This window comes from Dreissena polymorpha, chromosome 10 (genome assembly GCF_020536995.1).
Source record: "Dreissena polymorpha isolate Duluth1 chromosome 10, UMN_Dpol_1.0, whole genome shotgun sequence".
Classification (NCBI taxonomy): domain Eukaryota; kingdom Metazoa; phylum Mollusca; class Bivalvia; order Myida; family Dreissenidae; genus Dreissena; species Dreissena polymorpha.
This window is the reverse complement of record NC_068364.1, coordinates 53992393-54013508: the sequence shown is the minus strand read 5'-3', so window position 1 is coordinate 54013508 and position 21116 is coordinate 53992393. Positions and strand designations below refer to the sequence as shown.

At 35.3% G+C, this 21116-nt stretch overlaps 1 protein-coding gene across 2 annotated transcripts in view; it reads right to left on the bottom strand.

Moving 5' to 3' along the window:
• LOC127848074 (rhomboid-related protein 2-like) overlaps nt 1-21116 on the bottom strand; it is a 60086-nt gene that overhangs the window by 28794 nt on the left and 10176 nt on the right. The window contains exons 5-10 of one of the 2 annotated variants that reach the window (XM_052380367.1): nt 19993-20157; nt 15808-15962; nt 8886-8998; nt 7574-7674; nt 5646-5739; nt 2051-2146 (exon numbers count right to left, since the gene is read on the bottom strand). In XM_052380367.1, coding sequence (XP_052236327.1) covers nt 2051-2146; nt 5646-5739; nt 7574-7674; nt 8886-8998; nt 15808-15962; nt 19993-20157 — 724 coding nt within the window. The remainder of the gene's footprint in view (nt 1-2050; nt 2147-5645; nt 5740-7573; nt 7675-8885; nt 8999-15807; nt 15963-19992; nt 20158-21116) is intronic. The other variant, XM_052380368.1, reaches the window with a different exon arrangement.

The window sequence follows — 21116 nt, the reverse complement described above, 5'->3', positions numbered from 1 at the left end:
GAAGTATACATTATTATTACCCAAGAACTGGCAGTGCATATTCAAAAACCATTTATGAATTGAATTTTTCTGAATATCGTGAACCACTTTTGTATATACAAAAACAAGAGATGTGTTTGTCAGAAACACAATGCCCCCTATTGCGCCGCTTTGAAATAAAATTTCAATATATCATTTGGCAAAATTAGAAATTATCTATCTTTTAAAGCTTATTACATCCTTGGATTGTATTGTTGGACTTTTGACCTTGAAGGATGACCTTTACCTTTCACTACTCAAAATGTGCAGCTTCATGAGATACACATGCATGCCAAATATCAAGTTGCTATCTTCAATATTGCAAAAGTTATGGCCAATGTTAAAATTTTCGGACGGACGCACAGACTGACGGACTGACAGACAGTTCAACTGATATATGCCACCCTACCGGGGCATAATAATGAAGTTAATGGTTATGAAAATATATATATCGTAAACAATAAGTATACATTATGACATCAACAGGATATTTCTTCATTTTCAACTATACCCAAGCCTGTACATAGTCACAACAGTTTGATATTTTTTTTTACTGAAATCAGAATATATGTATAAATATTTTAAACATTCCATATATATTTTGATATCAGCAAGATATTTCTCGACAATTGCACCAACAACAACCTGTGCATTTTCATTTTTTTTAATGTTTTGAATATAACCTTAAGTTTCAGTCCCGTAGAAGCAATACTTCTTACAGTACAGGCCACAGAGGTTAAAAAAAGTATTTTCTTTGATTTAAGGGGTAACAAATCCGGTTGCAACTACGATCCAAAGCAAACTAAGTAGATGCACAAGTTTGCATGCTTGCTAAAATGTTGACTTAGTTAAAACTCACTAGCAGCAATACTTTTATAATTGGGTGCTACACACACAAAAAAGCACTACCTGATATAAAATAGGGTCATAACTCCAGTTGTGTGAAAATCATGATTACCAAAATATAGAAGTGCGCAAGCTCACATGCATGTTCATATGTTTGTAAACTTTCAGATCTCTACCAGCAAAAATGTCCAGTAATTCACAGCACAAGTTAACAGTATTTCCCCACCCCAAAAAAGGATCATGACGAATATTCATGTAGAAAATATCCTAAAGAAAATTTTAAGGATTTACATGCGACACAAGTGAAACAATTTTATGTCTTAAAAAGGAATAAATAATTTCTAAACCTAGATGGTTAATAAGAGTTTAAACAATACAGAAAGGTGTCAATTTTAGCTTCAACACGATAACACCAAGTGGGTAAAGGGAAACAATTTTGCAAGGTTTTGTTTTTGCAAGTGCTCTTAACTATACAAATTGTCCCCCTTTCCTTCCCAAATAGAAATAGATACCTGGTAACTACTTAAGCTTACAGTACGACTTTAGCATCAAATCATTAAAACTTGACAGTTTAAACACAGATGAGTCTTGCTGTTTGAAAACAGGGTTTAATGCAAGTGCGTAAAGTGTCATACCAGATTAGCCTGTGCAGTCTGAGAGGCTAAATTGGGACCAAACTTTCTGTCTAGACTGGATTTTTGTTTAGAGTTTTTTTCTTTCAAACAAGAAATCCAAAAAAGCGGACTGCACAGGCTAATCAGGAGTGACTCTTCCTGCCTTACCTGTTGTTTTTTATTGCTAAGAAGAGATTTAATTTAAACAAACATATACCATAATACATTCAGGTGTCTTGAATCCCTGATCATCCTGCAGACTGCATAGGCTAATCTTCAACGATAGATTAACTCTTTCAGTGCAGGAACCAAATTTTGAAGGCCTTTGCAAACAGTTTGGATCCAGATGAGACGCCACAGAACGTGGCATCTCATCAGGATCCAAACTGTTTGCTTTTCTGATAGTATTCTTTGAAAAAAATCGAAGAAACTGCTAATTTTAGAAATTCAGCAGACAAAATTTTTGCAGATGACAAATTTCCCAGCATGCAAAGGGTTAAGCACATGAATTTGACCCTGTTTTCCCATAGGGAGGATCATACTTGTTGTGCAATGCTGCACATGTATTATACCTGCCAAAAGGCCCCCCATGTGAGCTGTGATTCCAATCTTGCCTCCTGCAGGGTCAAAGAATCTTCTGTACACAGCATTGGCGGTGTCTAGGCCAGCTATAATGTAGAAAGTTAGTCAGGTTGCAGATTATCTCTTTCAGTGCTGGAACACAATTTTGAAGGCCTTTGCAAACAGTTTGGATCCAGATGCGACGCCACAGAATGTGGCGTCTCATTAGGATCTAAACTGTTTGCTATTCTGATAGTATTCTTTGAAAAAAATTGAAGAAAATGCTAATTTTATAAATTCAGCAGACAACATTTTAGCAGACGACAAATTTCCCAGGATGCAAAGGGTTATGAAGTTGCATACAACTGATAGAGGTATAACGGAAGAAAACGCTTTACTACTTAGATACGTATTTTGATTCATTTGTATTCCCTTTGAAAGTTAAATTAAATAAAAGACCCTTCTAACTACATGTACATGTAAATTCAAGTTTTAAAGGCTTCATTTTTAACCCTTAGATACTGATGAGCAGCAAACAGCATAAAACCTGGACAGACTGCGAGTTACTCGCAGGCTGTTCTGGTTTTATGCTGTTTGCACATAGCCATTTTCACATTGCTTCTGAGTGGGAAAAGGTTAATATTATTCACTGCTTGTATTTAAAACCGCAGTGGTTATCTTAAAAGCATGCAAAATATGCTGTGTTCCAGAAAGTAGACAATGAACAGCTGCAGTAGCCAATAGTATAAATCAGAAAAACTCTTTTGAAGTGGATAACTTTTTGTTATCTTCTATTTCTATTTTAGTATATCTTTTTATGGTTAGTGATTGTATAAACAAAAGATATCCCAACAGGTAAAGGTTTTGGTTTAGTTTTGGATAAGATTTAGCCAAGGTATTTGACTTTGTTTATTTTTATCAATAAAAAAATAACCAAAGATTATCTTTTGGATTTGCTTACCAGTAATTAAGTTATCCATATGTATACAATTTGCTATAGATCATTTAAGATGTAACAAATATGCAAAGTTTTATATTTGATTTCTAAAAGGACATTTGTTAATGGTTGTAAGAAGGATCCCCACTATTTTGGAAAACCCCATCTATTGCCTGATAAAATCAACATGCATTATTATAATAGTGTTTGATATGCCAAATGATTTTGATAGGACTTAGAATGTGTCAGCTGTGTTAGTACCCTCAGATCAGTGGGATTTCCCCAATCTAGCCTATTTCCGAGTAATTCTACGGACGAGCAAAAAACTACCATGATTTACGCCGGTACAACATTTAAAAGTAGAAGCTTTAGTAGAAAATTGTACATTAAGAAATGAAATTCATGTTTATTATGTAAGTTTGATTTCAAAAGAACAGATTTCATTTGAGTTCGTTTTGTCAAGTTAACTCTTGTTGAATTCTACTTGACACAACCAACAAGAATGACTTTCGTTTATCACCATACTTTAAGTGTTATATTCCATTTATTATATAACATGTTTGAGTTATTTTTCTTCAAATAACAAACTATTATTTCGTTATAATAGTATAATGCATATTTTCTAAAGTCGCATCAAACACTTTCCACAAAAATGTATTGAATGTTGAATTTCTGCAACAGTTACATAATACATGTAAACTTAATGCTGAAAATTTATAAACTGAAATAAAATATGTGGCTATGCCAAAAACTAGTCTTTCAAATTTTAACCAGTTGAAATCAATCTCATTTGAAGGCAAGGTTTGCATGTACACTACTAACACGCAAAGCACAATACTGCAATCCAAACACAAAATTTTGTGCAGAAACCATTTTTCTATTTCAGGTAGCAATTACCTTGACCCAACTTGCCAACCCTATGTATGTTTGTAAGTCATATGACAACACAATTACAGCCCAGTACTAAAGTCATTCAACATGAACTCATTCTTTATTTGTGTCCTGTTCTGTGAAAATTGGGCTAAATGCATGTGCGTATAGTGTCGTCCCAGATTAGCCTGTGCAGTCCGCACAGGCTAATCATGGACGACACTTTGCGCTTTTATGGTATTTTTAGTTTCAAGCAAGTCCCTCCTTACCGAAAATCAAGTTTAGGCGGAAAGTGTAGTGTAATCTGGAACGACACTACGCACATGCTATAAACCACATTTTCACAGAACAAGACTCACTATTAGTAACAGTTACCATGATCACACCTGGCCCCAAATTCAGTCCTGCCCTAGATCAGCCTACAACCACACCAACAAAGTTTAGCCAAAAATCTTGATCCTAACTGAAGTTACTGCGGCACAATTTGTTAATCTATATTAAACGACAGTGACCTTGACCCAACTTTTCTCAAACGCAACCATTTCTGGATGAGGTTTAGATTAAAACTGTTGCATGCAATTTCCAAGCTGAATGATTAAATAAACAAGGGACAAAATTGTCACAAAACCAGGTTTTCAATTTGAAAAAAAAACTGATAAAGGGAGACAGCTCAAACTGAACTGATTGTTTATAATTTACCCACTTTGTTTCAAAATAAATATATTTTTAGTCATGGCGACCTTGACCTTGGAGATATTGACGTAATTCTTTTGTGTGACACACTGTCCAATGATGGTGAACAAATGTGCCAAATGATTTTAAAATCTCACAATGAACAACAAAGTTATGGCCTGGACTAGCTTGTTCTGCCCGCCAGCCCGCCCACCCGCCGACATTAGCCAATCTAATAACCAGTATTTTCCTTCAGAACCTGGTTAAAAACATAAATAAGGGGTATATTTCTGCTAAATTGCAGCTCAGATAAAAATACAATGCTGTAAAAATACCAAAAAAAAGTGGCACAGTTTTGCATAGTTTCAGGTAGGAATGATAGAACTTGGTCAATGACTTTATCAAATGATCCAAACATCTGAGAAATTTTAATTGAATACCAGTTGTAAAAGCAAATGTGGTTTTGTGATTTGAATGTTGAACACGGACTGTATTTCTGGCAGAAAACTGATGCGTCAAGTAAACTTTAAGGGGACCGTCAACCTCGATTGACCAAAAAAGAAGTTATAAAATACCGTATTTTTTTACAATTATTAGTTTATATTTAATAAAATATCACAACTGGTATATTACATTACTTGAAAAAAGTTGTTTAGTCTTCATATTTTCAGTATATTTGGTAATAAATGTTACTGGGTACAGGTACCAGGTAACTTCCAGTTAACTATAAATGACGCAAGTAGATTGATCATCATTGTCACGTGGTAAACCCAGGAATGCAAATTGTGCATACGCAGTGAATTGTATATATTTTATATATAAAATGATCAATCTACATGCGTTATTTGTAGTGTGTATATTGTGATGTCACCTATTTTGGCAGTGTACTTTCGATTTCACATCGCGAAATTTTATTACCGAATATACTGAAAATATTAACTTTTTTTAAGTAATGTAATATACCAGCCGTGCTATTTTAATCAATATAAACTAATAATTATAAAATAATACGGTATCTTAGAACTTTTCTTTTTTTGTCAATTGCGGTTGACCGTCCCTTAAAGCAACATGCCACAGTAAGATTGATAAACATGTTTACTTGTAACAGTTTACAGGTGGATAGTTACCTAGCAAGAGTAGAACTGTCAGCCTCACCGGAGCACTGAGTAGAAATCTGATTGGATTGCCATCACAGCATTTATGATTCATTTCTGCCCAGTTCTGAAATATTGAGGAAACATATGAAGGCAAGAATTGCAAGCATCAAAGGCATGACAATTGTTTTAATATTGTGTTTGCCTTCTGATTCAGTTTACTGGTAATAGAATAATGTTCACAATTTCCATAAACTTCCTCACAAAAGTTTCTACTTTTTAATATCCATGAAGTTGCAAACATAAATTCAGGTTATATTGATATGCATGAATATTTACACACTCTTGTAATAACATAAGTTATATTCATCAACAACATGTATCATATTCAATGCCTGTACATGTTATTTGCCAACAAAACTGAACGCACAAATTTGTTCCACTTGAACTTAAAATTAAGATATGATATCCTTTAAGAAATCCACTCACTATTAACATAAAATAGAGTTATTTTACTTTACACAAATTTGGCTCCATGATTATATACAGTCTGTCTCATAATCTTTAAATACACAACACATGAAAATGTTTAAAAACAAAACCAATGAAAATGTTAATACACAATCCATGAAAATGTTTAAATACAAAACCAATGAAAATGCTATACATTATGCATTTGTGAAGCTTTTAGTACATAAGTTGGAAAATATGTGTCTGGCAGACATATGTGTATTGTTCTGAGAAAACTGAGCTTAATTCATGTGCGGAAAGTGTCGTCCCAGAAAGTGTCGTCCCAAAAGTGCAGTCCGCACAGGCTAATCAGGGACGACACTTTCCGCTTTAATGGTATTTGAAGTTTCAAGGAAGTCCCTCCTTACCGAAAATCAAGTTAAGGCGGAAAGTGTCGTCCCTGATAAGCCTGTGCGGACTGCACAGGCTAATCTGGGACGACACTTTAGGCACATGCATTATGACCAGCTTTCACAAAACAAGACACATATAGATGCTTTAAATTACTATAAAAGCCAAAAGTGTCGTTCCTTACAAGCCTAGACAGACTGCACATCCTTACAAGCCTAGGCAGACTGCACATCCTTACAAGCCTAGGCAGACTGCACATCCTTACAAGCCTAAGCAGACCACATCCTTACAAGCCTAGGCAGACTGCACATCCTTACAAGCCTAGGCAGACTGCACATCCTTACAAGCCTAGGCAGACTGCACATCCTTACAAGCCTAGGCAGACAGCACATCCTTACAAGCCAAGGCAGATTGCACATCCTTACAAGCCTAGGCAGACTGCACATCCTTACAAGCCTAGGCAGACTGCACATCCTTACAAGCCTAGGCAGACTGCACATCCTTACAAGCCTAGGCAGACTGCACATCCTTACAAGCCTAGGCAGACTGCACATCCTTACAAGCCTAGGCAGACTGCACATCCTTACAAGCCTAGGCAGACAGCACATCCTTACAAGCCTAGGCAGACTGCACATCCTTACAAGCCTAGGCAGACTGCACATCCTTACAAGCCTAGGCAGACTGCACATCCTTACAAGCCTAGGCAGACTGCACATCCTTACAAGCCTAGGCAGACTGCACATCCTTACAAGCCTAGGCAGACTGCACATCCTTACAAGCCTAGGCAGACTGCACATCCTTACAAGCCTAGGCAGTCTGCACATCCTTACAAGCCTAGGCAGACTGCACATCCTTACAAGCCTAGGCAGACTGCACATGCTTACAAGCCAAGGCAGACTGCACATCCTTACAAGCCTAGGCAGACTGCACATCCCCACAAGCCTAGGCAGACTGCACATCCTTACAAGCCTAGGCAGACTGCACATCCTTACAAGCCTAGGCAGACTGCACATCCTTACAAGCCTAGGCAGACTGCACATGCATAAAGCCGTTTTTGCCAGAACGAGATTCATGTAACAAACCCTGATTACAGTACATACCACAACCACAGAGGCGAGATGGGCGCCTATCAGGGCATAGCAACCCCCACTGGCCCCAGCTAGAGCAATGTCGTGGTCTGTCAGGGAATGTGCAAGGGACCCTGAAATTTGATCGCACCTTGATATTTTAGGACCCTGTATTCCATAAATATCTTAAAATTAAGTTAGGTTCATTTGAATTCAAAAATACTTGAACAAAAGTGAATAACTTCAGAATGAAGAAAAATAGTTAATTTACACTTAACATTACAGGTACACTGTTAATAGATCGAATTGACTAATATATTACTAGAATATAGAACTACATGTGTATTGCAAACTAACAAGCGTGTATAATAACACCCCTTTATAAACACAAACAATGCATGAAATGTTTTCATTTGTCCACTACATCATTAATCATTAAACAGTAAATAACTTAATTTGACTTTCTGAGGGACTACAAATGCGTCAAAACAAGTATCTAAGTGGTAAAGGATTAATTAATACACGGTAATAACTTTATTTCTATACGTTTGATAAATCCATATAATTATAAATATGATGACTGTGATCATGTATTACTGTTCATATAAAACCACAGTTTCAATTTTGCAAACATTTACAACAACAGCTTTGTTTCAAACAAACAAAACGTGGCGTCTCATCAGGATCCAAACTGTTTGCTATTCTGATCGCATTCTTTGAAAAAAACGAAGAAAATGCTTATTTTAGAAATTCAGCAGGGGACATTTTTGCAGACGACAAATTTCCCAGCATGCAAAGGGTTAAGGGCAAATAACTCAGGAATGTGTGAAATTCTTGTAATAAAAATAGTATCTTGCCCATGATGTCACATCTACACTTTATGGTGAAGGCATATTTGAACTTTTCCGGAAAGTAATGGTACCCCACCAATTATGGTTATATTTGATTGCTTAGTACTAAATGGCACTAACCCATCTTAATATTCTTTCGCATGCCTTTTTGCTTAACTTATCCGTTTGCTTGCTCATTTATTTGTTCACTAATGCAGGCCATGTACTTTTAGAGTAAATTTGGCACAACTCTCATTCCTTTTTGGATTTTTTTGGATCGCAATTTGGAATTTCATAGTTTTTCCTCAATGGAGAAAGTGCCTTCTATGGGTACTTTACAAACAAGGAAGAAAATCTCTGATTTAAACATACATCATCAAGAAATATCTTAACATGTTATAAAGTTAAAATTCTGAAGAGCATATATACATGCTCACTGTGAATTCTTTGCAGTAAAAATACAACTTCACAGTTTCAAATGTTTCATGCAAATCAAATAAGTGCCCAGTTCTTACCTGCAATCACTCCAACGAAGTAAACTATCAACACTCGCCACCATTTATGGACCATTTCTAGAGGAAGTCCCAGAAGCAGTTGGAATATCAGGTTACCCACGAGGTGCATGTACCTGAGGACATAAAGGGTAACACATGACACTAGTCACTTGAATATCAGGTTACCCACGAGGTGCATGTACCTGAGGACATAAAGGAGAAACACATGACACTAATCACTTGAATATCAGGTTACCCACGAGGTGCATGTACCTGAGGACATAAAGGAGAAACACATGACACTAATCACTTGAATATCAGGTAACCCACGAGGTGCATGTACCTGAGGACATAAAGGAGAAAGACATGAAACTAATGACTTGAATATCAGGTTACCCACGGGATGCATGTACCTGAGGACAGAAAGGAGAAAGACATGAAACTAATGACTTGAATATCAGGTTACCCACGAGGTGCATGTACCTAAGGACAGAAAGGAGAAAGACAATACAATAATTACTGGAACCTTCTTTGCACCAATAATGAAAATTAAGGAGGGAACGTTTTCTTATGGGTTCTACTAAAAGTGAACTTTTTATTATATTTGCACAGTCATGTTGCCTAATATTCTTACTTCTTTCTGCATTAACGTATAATAGTAACTGTTGTTTTGTCTTTCTGTATTAATGTATAATAGTAACTGTTGTTTTGTCTTTCTGTATTAATGTATAATAGTAACTGTTGTTTTGTCTTTCTGTATTAATGTATAATAGTAACTGTTGTTTTGTCTTTCTGCATTAATGTATAATAGTAACTGTTGTATTTATGTATAATAGTAACTGTTGTTTTGTCTTTCTGTATTAATGTATAATAGTAACTGTTGTTTTGTCTTTCTGCATTAATGTATAATAGTAACTGTTGTATTTATGTATAATAGTAACTGTTGTTTTGTCTTTCTGCATTAATGTATAATAGTAACTGTTGTTTTGTCTTTCTGTATTAATGTATAATAGTAACTGTTGTTTTGTCTTTCTGCATTAATGTATAATAGTAACAGTTGTATTTATGTATAATAGTAACTGTTGTTTTGTCTTTCTGCATTAATGTATAATAGTAACTGTTGTTTTGTCTTTCTGTATTAATGTATAATAGTAACTGTTGCTTTGTCTTTCTGTATTAATGTATAATAGTAACTGTTGTTTTGTCTTTCTGTATTAATGTATAATAGTAACTGTTGTTTTGTCTTTCTGTATTAATGTATAATAGTAACTGTTGTTTTGTCTTTCTGTATTAATGTATAATAGTAACTGTTGTTTTGTCTTTCTGTATTAATGTATAATAGTAACTGTTGTTTTGTCTTTCTGTATTAATGTATAATAGTAACTGTTGTTTTGTCTTTCTGCATTAATGTATAATAGTAACTGTTGTTTTGTCTTTCTGCATTAATGTATAATAGTAACTGTTGTATTAATGTATAATAGTAACTGTTGTTTTGTCTTTCTGTATTAATGTATAATAGTAACTGTTGTTTTGCAATGCCAACTATTAATGTATAATAGTAACTGTTGTTTTGTCTTTCTGTATTAATGTATAATAGTAACTGTTGTTTTGTCTTTCTGTATTAATGTATAATAGTAACTGTTGTTTTGTCTTTCTGCATTAATGTATAATAGTAACTGTTGTATTTATGTATAATAGTAACTGTTGTATAAATGTATAATAGTAACTGTTGTTTTGTCTTTCTGTATTAATGTATAATAGTAACTGTTGTTTTGCAATGCCAACTATTAATGTATAATAGTAACTGTTGTTTTGTCTTTCTGTATTAATGTATAATAGTAACTGTTGTTTTGTCTTTCTGTATTAATGTATAATAGTAACTGTTGTTTTGTCTTTCTGTATTAATGTATAATAGTAACTGTTGTTTTGTCTTTCTGTATTAATGTATAATAGTAACTGTTGTTTTGCAATGCCAACTATTAATGTATAATAGTAACTGTTGTTTTGTCTTTCTGTATTAATGTATAATAGTAACTGTTGTTTTGTCTTTCTGTATTAATGTATAATAGTAACTGTTGTTTTGCAATGCCAACTTTATTCAGAATCAGCTTGAAGATCTAAAAGCAACATGTTAGTTAGATTGCACACTCTTTCAATACTAGTTTTCTTACCATGTTGTAGTTAATCTACAGCATTTATTGTCATTTTTATGGGAACCAACAACCAAATACATCAAGGGATCAACAAATTCCCAGAACTGGTTCTTTGGAAAAAGTGTTTCGTTTAACAAGGGAACTCTTAAAGAGTACTTGCATAACAGCCTTAACAAAATGAGGAAATATCAAACATTGAAATAAGTTCAAAATTAAACCTTGTTACAGCTTTGAAACTATTTGCCTCACATAAAATGATTGAATTGGGGTATTTACAGTCAAGAAACACATGAGGAGTTGTTTAATTCATTTATGCCTAGTGAACTCTCCAATCCTTCTAAATTGGATCATTTTATTTCCAAAATTAGCAAGGTCTAGTATATTTATTTCTATATTTAGAATGTTTTTACAGAAATTCCTTTAAGCAAACAGCATAGACCCTGTTGAGACGCAGCATCATGCGGCGTCTCATCTGGGTCGTTGCTGTTTGCGAAGGCCCTTTTTCTAGACAGTAGGCATAAATGGGTAAATGGTAAAATGATTAAATCCCAATTATTTTGATTTGAACATGAGGGGCACACATTATTTCAATAGTAATTTTACCTGATCAACATAAAATAATCAGTAAGAATAGCTCATTAACTTAATCTGCTTCTAAAATTATGTCTATCAATATCAAGTATCAAATGTATAAAGTGATTAACATTTCATGAATATGGTTTCGTGATTCATGTTTTATCACTTTTATTTGTAAAGTTATCATTTCCAAACCATGCAAAAGAAAAACACTCTTATGTTTAAGCACATTGATAGAGAATACTGGGCTAGTGTACTTGAATTGTCTGACAAGCTGATGCAGACATGATGCCTGTTGACCCTTCAATACTGGGCTAGTGTACTTGAATTGTCTGACAAGCTGATACAGACATGATGCCTGTTGACTCTTCAATGCTTGCCATGACAAACTGATACAGACATGATGCCTGTTGACTCTTCAATGCTTGCCATGACAAGCTGATACAGACATGATGCCTGTTGACTCTTCAATGCTTGCCATGACAAGCTGATACAGACATGATGCCTGTTGACTCTTCAATGCTTGCCATGACAAGCTGATACAGACATGATGCCTGTTGACTCTTCAATGCTTGCCATGACAAGCTGATACAGAAATGATGCCTGTTGACTCTTCCATGCTTGCCAGTAGGATAAAGAGTGCATCACAATGCTTTGAAATGCCAAACAGGCGGGCTTAAAGGGGCTATGTCACTTACGTGAGACATTTAAAAACTTAACTTTTATGAGCAGATTTTGTTATTTTATTGTGATAATGACCATTTTTACCTCGCTTTTTTACTCTGAATCAAAATGATTTGATATGGTCTAAGAAAAGTATTCAACAAATTTCTTTTTTTAAAGTTACTCCTAGTTTGGAACCAATTTTTCCCCAACCGGCATGATTTGAACAAACTTACTAACGGACCATAATACAATGTTAGACACCAAATAACAAATCAAAGACTGACCCATTCGGCTTCATGGAAGAATATTGTTAAAGTTATTATGTAAGTCTACATAAATCACGTGATCCCTGGGGAGGGGTACATATGACCCCTAGGTAGTTTGAACAAAGTAAGAAGAGGACCATTAGACCATATGACACAACAGATATCAGAGCCCTGAACCTTGCTGTTTATTATCGAAGATTTTTGAACTTAAATTATTCAAACCTTTACCAATTAAATACAAATTTTGACGCATGTGTTGTCCCTTAGATAGTTATATTTAATCAAATACCTTTCTTACTAAAATTCGCATTTTAACCCTTTGCATGTTGGGAAATTTGTTGTCTGCTAAAATGTTGTCTGCTGAATTTATAAAATTCGCATTTTCTTCGATTTTTTCAAAGAATACTCTAAGAATAGCAAACAGTTTGGATCCTGATGAGACGCCACGTTTTGTGGCGTCTCATCTGGATCCAAACTGTTTGCAAAGGCCTTAAAAACTCGGTACCCGCATTTTAAGGGTTAAAGGCTTCATTTCCAAGCCTTAATTCCTGATGAGCAGCAACCAGCATAAAACTTGCACAGACTGTGAATTACTTGCAGGCTGTTCTGGTTTTATGCTGTTTGCAAAAGTCATTTTCACTTTTTCACTCTGCTTTTTATGGGGGGAAAGGGTTCAACCTATTTCAAGCTTGATTGACATATGCAACGAACTGGAACATTTTCAACAACTTTGAAAGAGAGTCAACCAAAGATCAATCCTAAGAAATTTCGGTAAAATCTTTCAAGAAATTAACAGGAGTAGTTGCTAAAAGAAAGAGTTTCTACATGCACCTAACCCACCTCAAAAACTGACAGACAACCAAAGATTAAAAGTAGTTTGTCTCTGGGCCAACAAAACAATCCTTTGTAAGTTATTAATATAGAGGATATTTCATAGTTTTGTTATATTATTGATTTAAATTTTTGTTGTATAATTGATTTAAAGTCATTATTGATCAGAAAAAAGTATTTTCAAGACAGACAGGTTTTATTTTCCCAATAAGAATGGGTTATTAATTTATGATCTGTAAAATCTATAAATTTAAACATTAAAAAGAAACAAGGGCTGTTTGTAAAACATGCATGCCCCCCCTATGGGCTGTCAGTTGTAGATGCAGCCATTGTGTGAATACGTTTTTTGTCACTGTGACCTTGACCTTTGACCTAGTGACCTGAAAATCAATAGGGGTTATCTGCCAGTCATGATCAATCTACCTATGAAGTTTCATAATCCTAGGCGTAAGCATTCTTGAGTTATCAGCCGGAAACCATTTTACTATTTCGAGTAACTGTGACCTTGACCTTTGACCTTATGACCTGAAAATCAATAGGGGTCATCTGCCAGTTGTGATCAATGTACCTATGAAGTTACATGATCCTTGGCGTAAGCATTCTTGAGTTATCATCCGAAACAATTTTACTATTTCGAGTCAATGTGACCTTTACCTAGTGACCTGAAAATCAATAGGGGTCATCTGCCAGTCATGATCAATGTATCTATGAAGTTTCATGATCCTAGGCCTAAGCATTCTTGAGTTATCATCCGGACACCATTTTACTATTTCCAGTCACTATGAGCATGACCTTAGACCTAGTGACCTGAAAATCAATAGGGGTCATCTGCGAGTCATGATCAATCTACCTATGAAGTTTCATGATCCTAGGCCTAAGCATTATTGAGTTATCATCCGGAAACCATTTTACTATTTCGAGACCTTTATCCTAGTGACCTGAAAATCAATAGGGTTCATCTACAAGTCATGATCAATGTACCTATGAAGTTTCATGATTCTTGGCCTAAGAGTTCTTGAGTTATCATCCGAAAACCATCTGGTGGACGGACGGACCGACCGACATGTGCAAAACAATATACCCCCTCTTCTTTGAAGGGGGGCATAATAAACACATCTATGAATTCATTTTATTATGGAACTGTGGTATCACATTTTGTCCGTCCTTTAGTTAAGTAGTTTAAATTTATTTAACACAATAAACTTCTTTAGTTGTTGGAAATTGTTGAATTTTATGTTCACATTGACTGACATTTATTTGATGACAATAAATAGATTAATTGAATAATGAGGAGTTTAAATTGTTCAGGTTTTATGCTGTTTGCTGCTCATCAGTATCTAAGGTTTGAAAATGAAGCCTTTAAAATATAAACTAGTAAGAAAGGTCTTAAATTAAATATAACTTTCTTTGGAACTACAAATGTGTCAAAATACATATCTAAGTGGTAAAGGGTTAATATTCGTGTAGCAACTGAGTCTTGGTGGCAATATAATTATGGACCCATAATTATTAAAAAGAATATAATTAACATTGGAATATTCAAGAATTCTTTTTAATTTTGAGTAAAACTTGGTATTAACCCTTTCAGTGTGGGAACCGAATTTTAAAGGCCTTTGCAAACAGTTTGGATCCCGATGAGAAGCCACAAAACATGGCGTCTCATCTGGATCCAAACTGTTTGCTATTCTGATAGTATTCTTTGAAAAAAAATGAAGAAAATGCTTATTTTACAAATTCTGCAGACGACATTTTAGCAGACGACAAATTTCCCAGCATGCAAAGGGTTAACAACCACCATCTACATCATTCTTCATGAAGAACATTTTGTAAATGACACAATCACCAATGGAAACCAATATATATTCAAATGCAGGACATCTTTTTCTTGGTCCTTCTTAGTTAACTGTTTATATTTAATACTTTAAAGGGGCCTTTTCACGTTTGGGTAAATTGACAAAATTGTAAAGTTGTTTCAGATTCGCAAATTTTTGTTTTAATTATGATATTTGTAAGGAAACAGTAATACTGAACATTTGCCATGCTTTAAAATAGCCATTATATGCATCTTTTGACGATTTAAACACCCGAAAATGTATAAAGCGTTGCAACGCGAAACGAATTATTAAATTGGAGAGTTCTGATGTTGTCGTTATATTTTGTGAAACTACGATGATTGTTTATATAAGTATAAAATACTTCTGACATTGTATTCGGAAGAATGACCAAGTGGTCTATGTGGAAGACTTTTTACTACAGGACTCCAGTGGGCAGCGGTTCGAGCCCTGCTGAGGGTTACCTTTTCTTTCTTTTTTAAATTTTATTCTTGATTTTTTACTGGAGCTTTTGTAAAAATTTATCAATATAAAGCATTTAATTACAAACTTCAAAAAATGCAAAATCTGTGATAAGGCCCCTTTAATACATAATCTTAGTTAAATCAAAGTCACCTACCCTTGGTGTATGAGTAGGTAGGTGAGGTATCTCCATGCCTCGTAGCGTCTTGACGGCTTGTAGATGAAGGGACTGTACAGGGGCACCCCCGATATGGCAGTCACAGGATCCGCGGTACCCTTGAGCTGCATCGCATAGACGATAAACACAACAATCTGAAATAGTAAGCATCGCGTAGATGATAAACACAAACATTTGAAATAGTAAGCAACGCATAGATAATGAGCACTACATTCTTAAATAGTAAGAATTGTGTAAATGATAAACACTACAATCTGAAAAAGTAAGCATCGTATAGATGATAAACAATACAACCTGAAAAAGTAAGCATCGTATAGATGATAAACAATACAACCTGAAAAAGTAAGCATCGTATAGATGATAAACAATACAACCTGAAAAAGTAAGCATTGTGTAGATAATAAACACTACAATCTAAATGTAAGCATTGCGTAGATAATAAACACTACAATCTGAAATAATCAGCATTGCATAGATGATAAACACTACGATCTAAAATAGTAAGCATCGCGTAGATGATAAACACTACAATCGGAAATAGTAAGCATTGTGTAGATGATAAACAAAACAATCTGAAATAGGAAGATCACATAAATGATAAACACTACGATCTAAAATAGTAAGCATTGTGTAGATGATAAACACTACAATCTGATATAGTAAGCATTGCATAGATGATAAGCACTACAATCTGATATAGTTAGCATTGCGTAGATGATAATCACTACAGTCTGAAATAGTAAGCACTGCATATGATAAACACAACAATCTGAAATAGCAAGCATCGTGTAGATGATAAACACTTCAATCTGAAATAGTAACAATTGCGTAGATGATAAACACAACAATATGAAATAGGAAGATTCACATAGGTGATAAACACTTCAATCTGAAATAGTAAGCATTGCATAGATGATAAACACAACAATCTGAAAAAGGAAGATCAAATAGATGATAAAAACTACACACTAAAAAAGCAAGCATTACGTAGATGATAAACACTACAATTTCAAAAAGTAAAAGCATTGTGTAGATGATAAACGCAAAAATCTTAAACAGTAAGCATTGCGTAGATGATTAACACAACAATCTAAAATAGTAAGCATCCGGTAAATGAAAAACACTAAAATCTGAAAAAGTAAGAATTGCGTAGATGATTAACACTACAATATGAAATAGTAAGCATTGCATAGATGATAAACACTACAATCTAAAATAGTAAGCATTACATAGATGATAATATATTTTTATCTGAAATGGTAAGCATCGCATAGATGATATACACTACAATATGAAATAGTTAGCATCGCATAGATGATAAACTCTACAATATGAAAAAGTTGTGTTGATAAACACTATGATCAGAAATAGTAAAGTCAATGATAAAAAATTCCATCTGATATAGTTAAGCAGATAATAAGCATTACACTCTGGTATAGTTCATTACAGTCAAAACCTGATGGCTCGAACTCACTTGGCTTGAATATCTGGTTAGCTCGAACTCTCCCTGAAGCACCGATTTTTTATGGCTATACATGTATATGCATATAAATTTCTGTTGAATGACTAGAATTTGTGAGGCTCGAATTATCAAAACGCTCGATATGTTTTTAAAGTCCCAGTAAAAGTGTTCACAATTGTTTGTTTATTCGTTTGGCTCAAACTCCATTTTGGTCGCATAAAGTTGTTACTCGATTAGGAGCGCTTAATTAAAGCCACTCCATAATTGCAAACATGTCATTGACTCAATCATATTTGATAGTAGTAAAAGATGACATTCTGTTTCAAATCGGGTGTTTTTGTAGATGCAATATTATTATGACTGGAACAGCTGTATCAGAACATGTAGAATGTCAACTTAATGGAATAAAAAACTTTGTATTTATACAACAACTATTTAACCTAACACATATTGACATCACGTCTTTTTTAGAAAAAGCAAATAAATAAATTCATGTTGTGCTGCTAAATATTTCAGTTATGTTTATACATAGCTTATTTATGTTTTGTTTCTTAGTGCTGTTCCTTACATGTACCCATAAATGTGCTATGTAAAACACGTATATTATTTAATAAGTGTTTATTACATGATATTTCTTTGATTGTTTGTGTGACTGCTTTAAAATATTGATCGATAAGAGTATTCATATTATATGTTTAATTCTTGTTGACTCAATAGCAGAAAGTAATACGTAGTTTAGGCAGTATGAAATACTCTTCAACTGGATATGTAAATCTATTGCTGTTTTAAGTAAATCTAAGTATATTAGAAATCGGATGGCTCAAACTTTTGTTGTCGATCCCGGCAAGTTTTTGGCTGTAGATAATAAAATCTGCAACATTTATTAGTTTTGATGATAAACACAACAATCTGAAATGAGAGTGTTCTGTTTCTGATGGTCAAGAATTTTATGATGTAGTTTAGTTCTTAAATTGTATTGATTAAATCTTCGATCTGAAATAGTTGTATTCAAGATGTTTTGAAATTCTCAAGTAGCTAATATAGTAGTTGAGTGCTAAAATGTACATGTTAAACTCAACCTATAAAAGTTGTGTTAAAGATTTTCTAATTGTCACATATTTCATGATATATTTAAGATCCTAAATTTAAATAATGAAGACTTTAACCTAAATCAGGTTAAATGAGGTCACCCTGGCATAGTGGATATGGTGTCCACCTAGCTACCTGGTCACCCTGGCATAGTGGATATGGTGTCCACCTTGCTACCTGGAGGTCACCCTGGCATAGTGGATATGGTGACCACCTTGCTTCCTGGAGGTCACCCTGGCATAGTGGATATGGTGTCCACCTTGCTGCCTGGTCACCCTGGCATAGTGGATATGGTGTCCACCTAGCTACCTAGAGGTCACCCTGGCATAGTGGATATGGTGTCCACCTAGCTACCTGGAGGTCACCCTGGCATAGTGGATATAATGTCCACCTAGCTATCTGGAGGTCACCCTGGCATAGTGGATATGGTGTCCACCTTGCTACCTGGAGGTCACCCTGGCATAGTGGATATGGTGTCCACCTAGCTATCTGGAGGTCACCCTGGCATAGTGGATATGGTGTCCACCTAGCTACCTGGAGGTCAACCTGGCATAGTGGATATGGTGTCCACCTAGCTACCTGGAGGTCACACTGGCATAGTGGATATAATGTCCACCTAGCTACCTGAAGGTCACCCTGGCATAGTGGATATGGTGTCCACCTAGCTACCTGGAGGTCACCCTGGCATAGTGGATATGGTGCCCACCTAGCTACCTGGAGGTCACCCTGGCATAGTGGATATGGTGTCCACCTAGCTACCTGGAGGTCACCCTGGCATAGTGGATATAATGTCCACCTTGCTACCTGGAGGTCACCCTGGCATAGTGGATATGGTGTCCACCTAGCTACCTGGAGGTCACCCTGGCATAGTGGTTATGGTGTCCACCTAGCTACCTGGAGGTCACCCTGGCATAGTGGATATGGTGTCCACCTAGCTACCTGGAGGTCACTGGCATAGTGGATATGGTGTCCACCTAGCTACCTGGAGGTCACTGGCATAATGGATATGGTGTCCACCTAGCTACCTGGAGGTCACCCTGGCATAGTGAATATGGTGTCCACCTAGCTACCTGGAGGTCACCCTGGCATAGTGAGTATGGTGTCCACCTAGCTACCTGGAGGGCATGGGTTCAATACCCACCGTGGGAGTGTTCTTTAAATCTCCCCCATAGACACCAAGTAATGGTTCTAGTCAAAAGAAACAGACTCGAGAGCGTTTCAAATAAGCCTAAGGCTTTCTATGCAATCCAGCTAAAACAAGACTATTGCTTAGCAATATATTTTCCCTACCAGCTCATCAATTGTCAGAATTAAAAAAAAATATATTTGTTGCCGTAGCAACCATTATTTTTGACGTAGGAACCAAATCAAATGACGCACATTATGTCAATATTGCCATCTATCCATGTTTCATGTTTCATAAAAAAATATGAAAAACTTCTGAAGTTATAGCAGGATCCAGAAAAGTGTGACGGACTGACAGACAAACACACAGAGTGCAAACCATAAGTCCCCTCTGGTGAAACCAGTAGGGGACAATAAATAGGTTTAAACTAAACTAACCTAAAACAGTTGTGCTCCATTTCACCACAAGTTTATGCATATATACCTACCTCAATGACGCTGATGATGATCATGAATATGGGCGGGGGACAGCAGGTATAGTGCTCGAGGAAGTCTTTCTTCTGGGACTCGGGCACAATGTTTGAGATGATACTGGCCATGAAGCCACGCATCACACGCCGCTCATTCTCTGTCAGCACGCCCGGGCGTGTTAGCTGCAAGAGTACTAGTATACGAAGCAATTTGTTTTTTCGATCAAATTTTGGTCCAGTAGGAGAACACAGTCATTTCATTCAAAAAAAAAATATTCAAACAAGGGACCTTAACATTCCCAATAAGAGGTGTCGGATTTTTTTATACGGCTCAACATTTAATTCATCTCCAATCGACCTCTATAAGTTGAATCTTAGAAAACAATGAAATCACTTATATTCTCAATTTCAAAGTATTGTACTCACAGAGTAAACTCACAGTCTGTTCAGTTTTTATGCTGTTTGCTGCTCATAAATATTATTGGGTTGGCAATGTACCATTTTGAAATTGAATCGATAAAACTCTTTAATTTAATTTGATCACACGCTGCTCATTCTTTATCAGCACTACAGGGAGTGTGAACTGCAAAGGTATACGGAATGAAGGGCTTTTAGCCTTTCCAGCTCAGAAGCAAAGTGAATGGCTATATGCAACCAGAATAAAACCAGAACTGCCTGCAAGTCACTTGCTGCTCATTAGTATCCTAACCATAGGCTTGGAAATTGACCATTTTATAATTGAATTGTATTAAGAAAAGTCTTTAATTTAATTAAAAAAATTAAGGCAGTGAAAATGGAGCAAAATGCATTTCTAAGCGGTGAAGGCTAAATTGGGCCATTTAAGGGTTACAACTTGCTATGGAAAAATAAAAGTAACCTATACAACTATCTTCTTTAAAAAGGAGGCTTTTACTTAAGCCAAATACTATACTTTGTTCTGTCGTCAATTTTGAGGAAATAAATTCAAAGTAAAAATAAAACGTGGCAGAAAAAATTAGAAGCTATTCTAATTTTCATCTTTTCATGACAAAAATTGTCAGACTTTGACCCGGTTCTGTCCAAGCCAATATTACCCGCCAACAAAGGGCGATGCTTCACGATTTTTTTAGTGGATAACTGGGTTTTGACCTACAGTTGCTATG